The 13,353-nt window shown below is 43.3% G+C and overlaps 1 protein-coding gene across 1 annotated transcript; it reads left to right on the top strand.

Annotated features, from left to right (window-relative positions):
* Positions 1 to 6,883: 6,883 nt before the first annotated feature.
* On the top strand, positions 6,884 to 10,150 carry LOC306860469 (protein LSM14 homolog B-B-like; the record flags this gene model as incomplete). The annotated part of the gene is made up of 8 exons (XM_079402203.1): positions 6,884 to 7,004; positions 7,617 to 7,780; positions 7,852 to 7,984; positions 8,058 to 8,210; positions 9,353 to 9,430; positions 9,503 to 9,664; positions 9,761 to 9,917; positions 9,988 to 10,150. The coding sequence occupies 8 exons, from the start codon at positions 6,884 to 6,886 to the stop codon at positions 10,148 to 10,150; spliced, it is 1,131 nt and encodes a 376-aa protein (XP_079258329.1).
* Between the last annotated feature and the right edge of the window lie 3,203 nt (positions 10,151 to 13,353).

Here is a 13,353-nt window from a genome sequence, read left to right on the forward strand (position 1 = left end):
ACAAGCTCTCTCTCTCTCTCTCTCTCTCTCTGTTTCTCTTTCTCTGTGTCTCTGTCTCTCTCGCTCTCTTTCTAATAACTTCATTATTAACTGCATTAGTCTGCTATCAACGGCTCAAGCCTCCATTGCCAGCTTTAAAATGACGTTTTGGAACTAGCAAAAGAGTCGTTGGATGAGATGCGGAAGAAATAATCCTACTCACAATAGCGATTTAAGTAGAAAAACCGGACGAATCCCTTGAAATATATAATCTGATCGATGTCTTGAGGTGTGGCAACCGTAGTATAAGCGGAATAATTGACTCCGGACCGTTGAATTATTAGAAAAATAATGCACACCCGAGGTATAAACACAGTTCCAAAACTCTTCTGGCTCACCTTTGTGCTTTTTTGCAAACTCTAATCTTGTCTTTCTATGTTTGGTGCTGGTCAGAGGTTTGCATCTTGCTGTGTAGCATCTGTAATTCTGTGTCAAAGTCTCCTGAGGACAGTAGATTGTCAGAGCATCACCCCAGCTTTCTGGAAGTTGTTGGTGATTTTACAGACACGTCTTTTAGGGTTCATTTTCACAGCTTTTATGATTTGTCTGTCATCAGCTACTGTTGTTTTCTCAGCCGATCAGGTCGTTGTTGGTCGCTGGTGGTTTCCAAACTCTTGATTTCTCCATGCTCTTTGTTTTTGCTAGAGCTCTAACTGACTTCCTCTTTTCTTTTAGCATCCAAATTACTTGCTTTTCTCTCAAAGTCAGCTCCCTCATCTTCATCCTGGTTTGTGTGTGTCATCATCGAATGCAAGATTCAGAATACAGAAGTAATGGATATAACTGATACGACACATTCCCTGCTTTTAATATCTGAAGAATTAATGCAGCAGGACACAGCTGATCACTTAGAAAGACCTGAGAGGCAACTGCTCCAATACTTATGCTCTCATCAGATAGAGGGATGAACTCTAAAAGTGCTGAACTTCTTAGCTGCTAAAATATCTATGTGTTGAATCTCCCAATAATAAAATGTGACATTCTGTAGTTTTGTCTCATATTCATCTTTTAATCATATCATATTTGTATGTGACAAATAAAACTCTTGAACTTGAACTTGTAAATGTCTGGACTCCACAGCAAATTTTGCCTTTACTGTTCCAATACCTTTGGAGGGCACTGTATTTAATTGTTGTGGTAATGTTGTTAATTTATCTGAACTTTGATGGCTTTTAAAAATAGTCTTGTTTGAGTTGGGAACCCATGACAGCAGTAGGGGGAGCTTCCATTACAGACCGCAGTTTGAAAGGAGCCATTAGGCTTGTTCGAGATGCATCAGAGCTGCGTACACCGATCGGTGTATGACATCAAAGTACCGCGAGTGCAATTCAAAAGCATTAAGAGCCATCTGCCACTCCCAAGCCCGCGCCCAGCCTGAAACCATCAGTAGTGGAAGCTCCACCTGCTGACGTCATAGGTTCCCTTGTTCGAGACCAGCAAGGTTTCGGGGCCGGTTCAGAACCAGGATCTGGGCAACTGGGCAACCAACCAACTGGGCTTTGGCTCCAGTCCCGGTGGAAAAGCGTTAAATGTCTCCCATCAGCCCCTGCTCTTCAGCCTCCTCTTAGTATCACACAGTGTTTGCTGGCACAATCCACGTTTACTGACCAACCAATAAAAAAATGCGACATGAAATCAATGCGACATGGCGCTTCAACATAAAACTGCTTAACTCAAGCTCTTATTCCTTCCTCTTTCGCCACTTCCACTTTTTTTAGCACACATAAAAACTACAACTGCTAAAGTGTGATTTATCATGCTCTTTTTGTTTACCACTAGCGCATGCTGATGACGTTTTATTATTCTATATTAATGTGCGTTGTAGCGTACAAGTAAATAGGTGTCATCATTGTACAGTCTACACACGTCGTATCCAAATTTATTAGATCCATGTCTCACAGTGTGACATGCAATGATCTTATAGGATTGCTAAAACTGTGCTGTTCGTAGAAGGGTTTAGCTGTGCAGCATCAAGACACCAGTCCCAAGTTACTCTTTCCAATAGGCCTACCACGGTTTATTAGCGGCCAGAGTCATTTCAGACACAGCAGAGCAGCTTCCCAACCTGAGGCTTTTTTCCCCCTGTTGTTTGAACATAGCATTTTCACCTTCCTTAAAACATAAACATACACAGGACATAACCACAAAACATTTACCCGGTTTCACAGACACGGCTTAAGCTAGTCCCAGACTAAAATGCATGTTTGAGCTGTCTCAACTGAAAATATCTTGCTCTGACATATCTTAAAATTGTTAAAATTGTTGTTTTAATAATTTACTTGCTACTAGGAAGGAATAGTTCGTTTCTACCTATTTCTACTCTGCATTTTCGCTGTTTTTTCTGTTAATTGCACTTACTGGAAATTAGAATAATTTGCGCCTCAGGTGAGAACGAGCCTTTGTGTTTGTGCAAAGTGTTAGTTTCGTCTTGAGCTATCTAGCAGTCCTTTAACCTTATTGGCTGGGCTGATCAGAAGCCGGCCACAGCTGTTTTCACTCTAGTTTCTTAGACTGTATTTAGTTGATGTCAGAGCGCTGACGGAAGCGTTCAGCCTCCTCGTGTGAAGACCAACGAGTGTAAAGACAGACGACTTTTTCCTGCGCGACTTTGACCGAGCAACGACACCGAGCACACACTTAAGTATCCTTTATATCTTCCCTCACGCTTTCCTATCCTCTATCATGTGTTTCCAAACCATTCCGGTTCTCTCTCTACCTCGCTCTAAAAATACATGCAGAAGGTCACGTAACCCTGCCAACCTGCGCACTATCTCTACATCTTCCACTGCACCTCTTTCTTTCTCTGTAGGTCTTTGGAATTGCCAGTCAGCTGTCAACAAAGCCGACTTCATTTCTGCATTTTCCTTACATTCCACACTCAGCATCCTGGGCTTGACTGAGACCTGGATCCATCCAGAAGACTCAGCAACCCCAGCTGCTCTCTCTCACAATTTCTCTTTCTCTCACACCCCTAGGCAAGTTGGCCGGGGTGGGGGCACTGGCTTGCTCATTTCTAACAATTGGAAATACTCTACCCACTCTCCCCTAGGCAATCTCAACTCATTTGAATCGCATGCTGTTACTGTGACAGCTCCTATAAGACTCCAGATTGTGGTAATCTATCGTCCGCCGGGCCAAATACCACCAACCTTCCTAGACGAGCTGGACGGACTGCTGTCGTCTTTCATGGAGGATGGCACTCCACTCTTAGTCTTCGGCGATTTCAACATTCACCTAGACAGGCCTTATGCTACAGACTTCCAGTCACTCCTAGCTTCATTTGATCTCAAACGCCTCACCACTACTAGCACGCACAAATCTGGTAACCAACTCGACTTAATTTACACACGCAATTGTTCTGCAGATAACATTCTGGTACAACCACTCCATATCTCTGACCATTTCTTCATTACATTTACGTTACATTTTGCAACTCAGGTGCCACCATCTCCCTTACCGGTTACTTTCAGACGCAACCTACGCTCCCTTTCCCCCTCCCTTCTTTCCTCTGTAGTATCCTCCTCTCTTCCCTCGCCTACCCATTTCTCTTCTCTGGATGTAAATGCAGCCACTGACACTTTATGCTCTACCTTAACCTCTTGTCTAGACGACATCTGTCCTCTCTCCTCTAGGCCAGCACGGGCTGCTCCTTCTAACCCCTGGTTATCCGATGTTCTTCGTGAGAATCGGACCAAACTCAGAGTGGCAGAGAGAAAATGGCGCAAATCAAACGATCCGTCGGACCTGAGTAGGTATCAGTCTTTGCTTTCATCTTTCTCTACTGAAGTCCACACTGCCAAATCCTCACATTTCCACAACAAGATCACCAGCGCTCCAGACATGCGTAATCTCTTCAGAACATTTAATTCTCTCCTCTGTCCCCCTCCTCCACCTCCCACCACTCTGATAACCGCTGATGACTTTGCCTCTTTTTTCACAGACAAAACTAGAACAATCAGCAACCAGTTCTCAACTCCGCAGGACCTCCGATCAACCACATCCACCGCTCCAGCTCCCATCTTCTCCTTCTGTCCTCTCACCGAGGCAGAAGTATCCAAACTTCTCCTCTCCAGCCATCCTACAACATGTCCTCTCGACCCGATCCCCTCACATCTTCTCCAAACAATCTCTCCCACACTCTTACCGGCACTCACACACATTATCAACACATCTCTCCTCACAGGCATCTTCCCCACAGCATTCAAGCAGGCTCGGGTAACCCCACTGATCAAAAAACCTACATTAAATGCTTCTCTTTTAGAAAACTACAGACCTGTCTCTCTCCTTCCATTCATAGGGAAAACACTCGAACGAGTTGTCTTCAACCAGCTCTCGCAGTTTCTTTCACAGTACAACAAGCTGGATGCTAAACAGTCAGGTTTCAGGAGTGGCCATTCAACAGAGACTGCGCTACTCTCAGTCACTGAAGCCCTGCGAATTGCAAAGGCTGATTCCAAATCGTCAGTCCTCATTCTGCTGGATCTCTCTGCTGCTTTTGACACTGTCAATCATCAGATTCTCCTGTCTACACTCTCTTCACTGGGCATCACTGGAATTCCACTTCGCTGGTTTGAATCCTATCTCACCGGTAGATCCTTCAGGGTGGCCTGGGGAGGGGAGGTATCCAAACCACATCAACTGATCACTGGAGTTCCTCAGGGATCGGTTCTTGGACCCCTCCTCTTCTCCACGTACACTACATCGCTGGGTCCCATCATACATGCACATGGCTTCTCCTATCACTGCTGTGCCGATGACACGCAGCTCTATCTCTCTTTTCAACCAGATGACCCAACGGTAGCTGCACGGATCTCAGGCTGCCTGGCGGACATCTCGGCATGGATGAAAGAACATCACCTACAGCTCAACCTGGCAAAGACGGAACTTCTGGTCTTCCCTGCCACTCCGACTCTACGGCATGACTTCACGATTCAGTTCGGCTCATCAATGATTACCCCATCAACTTCGGTCAGAAATCTTGGTGTAATCTTTGATGACCAGCTGACCTTCAAAGAGCACATTGCAAAGACTGCTCGTTCCTGCAGGTTTGCACTACACAACATCAGAAAGATCAGGCCCTTTCTGACAGAGCATGCTGCGCAACTTCTTGTCCAGGCCCTGGTTGTTTCTAGACTGGACTACTGCAATGCTCTTCTGGCTGGTCTGCCATCAAACGCAATCAAACCTCTACAAATGATTCAGAATGCAGCGGCACGACTGATCTTCAACGAGCCCAAAAGAGCGCATGTTACACCACTCTTCATCTCCTTGCACTGGCTACCAGTGGCAGCTCGCATCCAGTTCAAGTCACTGATGCTTGCGTACAGATCTACCACAGGCTCTGCACCCTCCTACTTCCACTCACTATTACGAACCTACATCCCCTCCAGAAGTTTGAGATCTGCTAGTGAGCGACGCCTTGTGGTACCATCACAGAGAGGCTCAAAATCACTCTCCAGAACATTCTCGTTCACCATTCCTGGCTGGTGGAATAATCTTCCCACCCCTATCCGGAACGCCGGATCTCTGGCAACCTTCAAGCAACAACTGAAAACTCATCTCTTTCGGCAGTACTTGACTTCATCCTAAACTTAAAAAAAAAAAAAAAAAACTTTCCCTCTATCTTTCTCTCCACCTACTAGTTTGTACTTATTTGAACAATGACTGAGACTTGGTGTTACGAGCACTTCCTCTGTCTGACTGCCTCTTCAAGATGAATCGCTTTTTGTATTCCCCAATTGTAAGTCGCTTTGGATAAAAGCGTCTGCCAAATGACTAAATGTAAATGTAAATGTAAAATATGTCAGTGTTGTTGTTCAACATGCACATCTTAATGTTTTCTTCTAAGGCATTTTTGTAAAAGCTGCTTAAATATCTTAATTTAACTAAGGCCTAGTCCTGGCTTAAGCTAAGCCCCGTTTGTGAAACTGGGCCTTAAGTTTGCAGCATAAGCATAGTGTTTTTAGGACATCAATTATGAATAAACTACAAAAAATTATCACAGGAATCACTTTCATTACCATTCTTTTTTATTAAACAATTTTCATTCTCCACCAAAAATGTCCACCACAATGGCTATCTGAAATCTGAAACAGTACGTAACGTCCTTTAAAATACTATTTAAAATATATTTGGCAGTGATCATGTAGGGTAAGGCCATTGCAAACGATTTTTGTGGTTCAAAAACTGAAGAGTTGGTTTAATATGACCTCAGCAAACTTCCAAGGAGAACCTAATAAGTCTTAAAATTATTTAAATTACTCAAGTAATTTGAAGGCCCTTATGATATGTAGAGGTACTTCAGTAAAATAAATATACTTCTCATAAAAATATATACTTTATACTTTTAAATAATAATATATCATACTGTGCATACGTTTAAGTAAACATTGACGTACTGTGTCCCCTTGGGAAGTTTCAGAGAGCCCCCAGTGTTTGAACTATATCCACAAGCATATGCTATTAAAATACTGTTTATTTTTATTTTATTATGTGTAATTATTTTATTAAATCTGCTTATTTCTCAAAGTACATTAATAAAGCTGGGCTTTTCCAAAGAATTCGTGTTTATTATGAACTTCTTTTTCTTTTTTGATATAAAAAAAGCAAGAAATAAATGAGTTGAATGACTGTATTAAATATACATTTTATAAATGACAAATGCTGTATTTTCCCCGCTTATAATTTGTGGTGAAAGTTTAGTGAAGATGCGGGACAGGTGCAGGGGTGTGTGTCATCTCTATAAATCACACTAATGATGTTCAGCCTGTGCTTCAGGAGAGTAATCAGCAGCAGTGTCGCAGATGTGCTCTGTATGTGACGTGTCTGTAATCAGCTGAAGATAATGAGCAGCGGTACTCCTTACATCGGCAGTAAGATCAGTCTGATCTCTAAAGCTCAGATCCGCTATGAGGGAATATTATACACTATTGACACGGATAACTCCACCGTGGCGCTGGCGAAAGGTGAGTGTCCTGTCCGCTGATCAGAGACATCGGCCAAAACAGAGCCAGTTCTCTTCAGTAATATGAAATAAAATAGACGGTTGTTTAAACGGGCAGAGAGTGTTCATGTTTAAAACCGGTTCATTGAAGCGGTCCAGCAAATTAACAACGAAGCCTAATCGGAGTCATAATCAAACATAGTAAGACTTTTTCACTTGATGGTAAATGTTTATAGGTTTGAATGTTAATCCTTATTTGAGCCTCTAACTGTAGCACTCTCTATTCTAATTCTATTTGATCTATTTTTATTTAAAGGAAGAAAAGAAAACCACTCGACCCTCTAACACTTGCACTCGCTATTAGTTTTCCAACTGCTTGTTTTCTTGTTATTGTGTATAAATAAATGACCTTGCTCTGACAGTATTATTGCTGTTGCTGGTTTGATTGCTTCTGTCCTCGTTTGTAAGAGTCTAAATGTTAACACTGCAGCCCTATCACTGGTGTTAATGGAGAGGGTGAAGTTTGGTTGGGTTCCAGCTCTGATTTTCTTGCCTGTCTTGTAAAGTCCATCAGATTGGTTTATTTGGCTGTGACACAGTCATGGAGTCTCACTGCAGCTTTTGTTTTTGTCAGTGAGGTCTTTTGGGACGGAGGGGCGACCGACAGACCGGCCCGTGCCGCCGAGGGATGAGGTCTTTGAGTACATCATCTTCAGAGGAAGTGACATCAAAGATATCACGGTCTGTGAGCCTCTGAAGATTCACCACAGTCTTCCTCAGGACCCTGCTATCGTTCAGGTTAGTCTGGCTGCGAGGGAGTCTCCAGCCGGTGTCTGCAGGCAGGGCTGATGTGTGTTTGTCTCCGTCAGTCGTCTGTGGGGTCGGTCCATTACCCTGCGTCTCAGGCCGGCTACAGTCCTTACCGGAGCGTGCTGCCCTCCTACAGCCAGCTGGCCGCCAGCTCGCTCCTCAGCCAGCAGTACGCCGCCGCCCTGGGCCTCGGTGAGATGAGCTGCCTCTGCTTCACACTGAGCTGTGAGCGGTGCACAACCTGACTCTTCTGTCTGTTTCTGAGGCTCTGGTGTTCCTGTGAGGAGAGGCCCGATGGTGGAGCAGGCTGTTCAGACGGTGCCTGCGGAGCAAGCGGTGCAGAAGGGTTTGTCTGGAGCGCAGCAGCAGGGAGGAGAGACGGGCCGAGCGCAGAGGGCCAGAGCCCCGGCCCAGAGAGGTGAGCGACTCCAACACAAACATGACATCCTCCGACATGTTCTCTACCAAACTGCTGGTTTAACCCTGTGACAATGCCTTTTTTTTTTTTTTTTTTTTTTTTTTTTAAATTGGAGTTAAACTGGATAAATTTAGAATTTTTAGCAGAAACTTCAAAAACCACTTTTTTTTTTTTTTTTTTTTTTTTTTTTTTTTTTCTTTGCATGAAAATAGCCACAGAAGCTGCCATGATGTTAAACACGAACTCAAACATGGCCTGGTCTGGCGTTCATTCAGTATGAAGCGATCCAGTGAACACTGTTTACATGAGTCTCCCTGTAAACTAATGCTAAGAGGGCTGGTGTGCTATTTCTGGTTTTGTAGCTTGCGTTTCTTTTTGCATATTGCATTATTTTGTATTATTATTATTATTATTATTATTATTATTATTATTATTATTATGATACTGACATCACAATATTTTAGTTGCAGGACTTCTCTCTGTTTTGTTAGTGATGAAAGCAGTCTGTAGCACTCTTCACTTTGTCTCTGCAATCATACAGTGCATGTCTATAGCAGTACTGAAGCTGTGGTGGGTTTGGGTTTTTTTAAAGTAAAGTAAAGTCGTGACGTATTGTCAAGTATGGTGACCCATACTCGAAATTGGTGCTCTGCGTTTAACCCATCCAAGTGCACACACACAGCAGTGAGTAGTGAACAAATCCACACACACACACACACACACACACACACACACACACCGTGAACACACACCCGGAGCAGTGGGCAGCATTTATGCTGCGGCGCCCGGGGAGCAGTTGGGGGTTCAGTGTCTTGCTCAAGGGCACCTCAGTCGTGGTATTGAGGGTGGAGAGAGCGCTGGACATTCACTCCCCCCACCTACAATTCCTGCCGGCCGGGGGCTCGAACTCGCAACCTTTGGATTACGAGTCCGACTCTCTAACCATTAGGCACTCAAATGGCCAAGACCACAAGCATGAGTATTGCTATGGCTACTTGAATAGCCTAAAGTAACCACCTTTTGGTTAGTTTACTTTTAATCTTGTAATTCACTTAACTGCTTGCTTGGTAGAATAAAAATACTTTTAAATATAAAAAAAAAAAACTTTTTTTTCCTCTCCCCATGGATCCCGCCTGTTTCAGCTGCACAGCAAGGAGCCTTGAAGGGGCCGAGTCCAGCCAATGACGAGAACAAGCCTCCAGGCAGCAGGAGAAAACAGGGTAAAGTCTGAAGCGTTTGTTCTCCTGTGGTAACCAGTACAGCTTCCGATCCACATCTGAGGTGTCTTGCAGGAGCTCGCCGGTCCAGGAACCGCGGCCGAGGTCAGATCCTCGTAGGCAGCAGCAAGCCCAGCACCCTGCAGTTTGACTCTGACTTTGACTTCGAAATGGCAAACGCTCAGTTTAATAAAGATTACCTGGAGAAAGGGATTGAAGACCAGCTCGGTGTTCAAGGTATGTGGTTCTACATGAACTCCTGCCCTTCGTCTGCACTTTTCTACTGCTGATTAGAGATGTTTTCTTTGTGCTCTTCTGTGTTTCTCCTGTTAGAACCGAAGGAGAGCCTGGAGGAAAGAAGCGATAAAGAGCAGGAGAAGCCTGTCCCTGAGAGCGAGAGCACTGCTGAAGAGGATCCACTCGGGCCCAAGTGCTTCTACAATAAAGCCAAGTGCTTCTTCGATAACGTCTCCTCAGAGCTCAAGTCGAGGTATGAGCCGCTTGTTTCCGGTGGGAGCGTTTCCTCGGGGTAATCTCTCTCTCTTTGTCTCTGTCTCCAGGCGTACCACGTGGGCCGAGGAGAGGAAGCTGAACGTGGAGACCTTTGGGGTCCCCGGGCGGTTTCTGAGGGGCCGTGGGTTTCGGGGTAATTACAGAGGGAGACGGGGCCGAGGGGCAGCGCAGCATCCCGTCCCACAGAGAGTAGGGAGTGGACGGCTGTGAGGTCAGTTACTCTGTTTGATGAACTCTCTGAGTTACAGCACTGTAAAATACACCATCTCTGAGACTCATCTGGAGTTTGAAGTGTGTAAGGAGAACCCTTCAGGGCTGCGTTTCCCACACAACGATGTAAACCACTGATTGACCACCATAGTACGATCTTGCTGGTCACCACTGTTTCCTGATCGCAGTCACATCTCCATCGTTCGAACCACATTAGCTTTATTTGATGTTTTGACTCGTCGCAGGTCCCTCTTATGTTATACTGCGGGGTGTTTATGCACATGCACACTCTTCAAAAACAGTGCTTATTGAGGACATGCTAAAATACATGATTAAAATGCATTTATATTTAGATAACATGCAATACTACCTTTTATATTCCATTCTAACTTATTTTGCCCAAGAGCATAATTAAAGGCCATATGTGTAACTAACAAGAAACTATGCCTCTAACCTCAGGTCGAGAGCTGTATTTCCCACTACGTAAGTTTGTGACGCTGATTGTGAATGTTTGAACTATGGTTTCGAGGAAACACCGAATCGTTGAACTATGCTGGTAACGACGGAACTTGCAACAGTAGTTGGCTAACAACACTTTTTGGAAACGCACCCCTGATATGTTCAGTTCTCAAGCTCGAGGAACATGACCGATTCACCTGTGTGCTAATACCACCGTGTTGGCAGTCTTTTGGCTTAAACTTGCCTCTTTCCTCTAGATACACTGCCTTCCTCTGGGATGTGGGTGATTCGCTCCCGTCTATGAGTTTGGTTTCCGGTGTCAGATCTTCAGTGGTAAATGTCACTAGACCGTTCTCGTCATCTCGCCCTCCTGTGAAAAATGGATACATTGATTGTTACTTTTCATTTGTTTAAATGGCCTTTTCCTTTTTGTTTAATGTGAAGAATCTCTCAGCTTTAATATGTGAATGCACCTTTAATCTATCAGTGATTTTTGCATTTAAACTAGGATAGCACTTTTATTTGCATGTACGGCCAATTTAATGGCTATAGAAGAAGATCCATTTAGTGGAGTAGATTAACTTCAGCCTATGGTATGTGGTCCCCAGTACATTAATTTTTTTTTTTTTTTTTCATGTGTAAAATTGTTAGGGGATCTTGTTCTTGATTGTGATTGTTAATAAACATAGGAAATAAATCTTGAGTCTTTTTTTTTTTTTCTTTTTTTTTCTCCATATTTTAATGTGAGTGTTAAAGATTAGTGAAAGGAATCTCTCACGCAAAACGTGTGCTCAACCTAAGGTCATTCAAATTAGGTTGATTAAAAACATCAAAATAATCCACAAGTGATCTACACCACTCCAGTCCATCAGTTAACATTAAGACTAAAAGCTGATTCTGTGCTAATTTTATCTTATGTCGATTTGTTCAGGATAATTAAAGCAACAGGAGTTTGTTTGGTTTTATTTTTTTAAACGAATGACTTCTTTTTCAGGAAATAAACCGTTGCATAAGGGGGGGGGGGTGTTCCTAGGTGATGGATGTTTCGTGTTTGGCAGGCTGTCTCTCAGTAAGGCTGCCATGTCATGAAGCACTGTCTGTATTTGAAGGATCCTTGGAAGACTGCTTTCATTTTGTCTTGGTTTGGTTTATTTTGAAGAATGCATCAGGTGTATCCTTTGTGTCCTCCAGTCACCCACAGTCTTTTGCACACATTCCAATTCACAAAGGATTAGAGGGGAAAAAATATTGACATTGAACTCGTCCATTTTTCTTTCTTTGCTTTAAATGAATCACAAAATGCTAAACGGTCTGCAATACACTGCCTGGCCAAAAGTCACCATCTGGATTTAAATAAGCACATGTTAGATTTCAGAATTGAATCATTGCAGTGTTTTTGTCATGTATGTTTGGCAACTGTTCTTTTAACCTTAACTGATGCAGTATGTAGGTTTTTATTTCTCAAACAGCTGTTGAAAGACGTACTCCTGTTCATATTCAAGGATGACAATGACAAGATGCAGTAAGTGTTGCAGTTGTTGTTTGGAACACACACCTAGTATTTTTAACTTTAAAAAATGGCAAAGTTAAACTTAAGTACTTAGATTTTACACTCTATTTGTGATTTCCTAAGTGTAATAACGGCCGACTTGAAGGTTCTTGGAACATGAGATAAAGAGCTGCTTATTGAGAGTAACAAGTCTATTTGTAAAGCACTATTTAAGAACAAGACGCATCGACCGAAGTACTGTACACAAAGATGGAAAACCCAACATAAAACAAGAAACCAAAGCCGCTGCAAATTAAAATAAGAACTGTAAACATTTCACACCGACTACACAGGGCTATGTAGAGTGTGTGTGTGTGTATACGGAGTAAACCGTGCAAACAGTATGATGGACATACAGTACAACTTAAGCAGGAGCCGGGCACAGAAGTACTGAGCAGCGCACATGAAATACAGATGAGTGTGCAAATGTGCAAGAATTGTGGGTGTGCGCGGAGGTAGATAACATAGCTATGTGGTAATGAGTGTGAGAGAGTGGATGGTAACAGTTCAATCCAGTATGTGAGTGTAGTTCTTATCGCTTCCCTCGTCTGCAGTTAAGGAGTCATGACATGATGGTTCGGGGGAAGAAGCTGTGATGCAGGCTGACCATGAGGATCGAACGCTCCTGTGCCTCCTGCCAGACAGCAGTACTGATGGCTTCACGGATGTCTGTGATGGAGGGAAAAGAGACCCCAGTGGTCTTCTCTCTCCGCTGCAGGGTCTTGTGATCCAAGATGCTGCAGCTGCTCAGGATGCTGTCAATAGTCCCTCTGTAGAAAGTGCTGTAGTGATTTTGATTTCACCAAACCTAGGGAGGGGAAATACAGGTCCTTTTCAAAATAATTAGCATATTGTGATAAAGTTCATTATTTTCTGTAATGTACTGATAAACATTAGACTTTCATATATTTTAGATTCATTACAACACAACTGAAGTAGTTCAAGCCTTTTAATGTTTTAATATTGATGATTTTGGCATACAGCTCATGAAAACCCAAAATTCCTATCTCAAAAAATTAGCATATTTCATCCGACCAATAAAAGAAAAGTGTTTTTAATACAAAAAAAGTCAACCTTCAAATAATTATGTTCAGTTATGCACTCAATACTTGGTCGGGAATCCTTTTGCAGAAATGACTGCTTCAATGCGGCGTGGCATGGAGGCAATCAGCCTGTGGCACTGCTGAGGTGTTAT

This window comes from Barbus barbus, assembly GCF_936440315.1.
Source record: "Barbus barbus genome assembly, chromosome: 41".
NCBI lineage: Eukaryota > Metazoa > Chordata > Actinopteri > Cypriniformes > Cyprinidae > Barbus > Barbus barbus.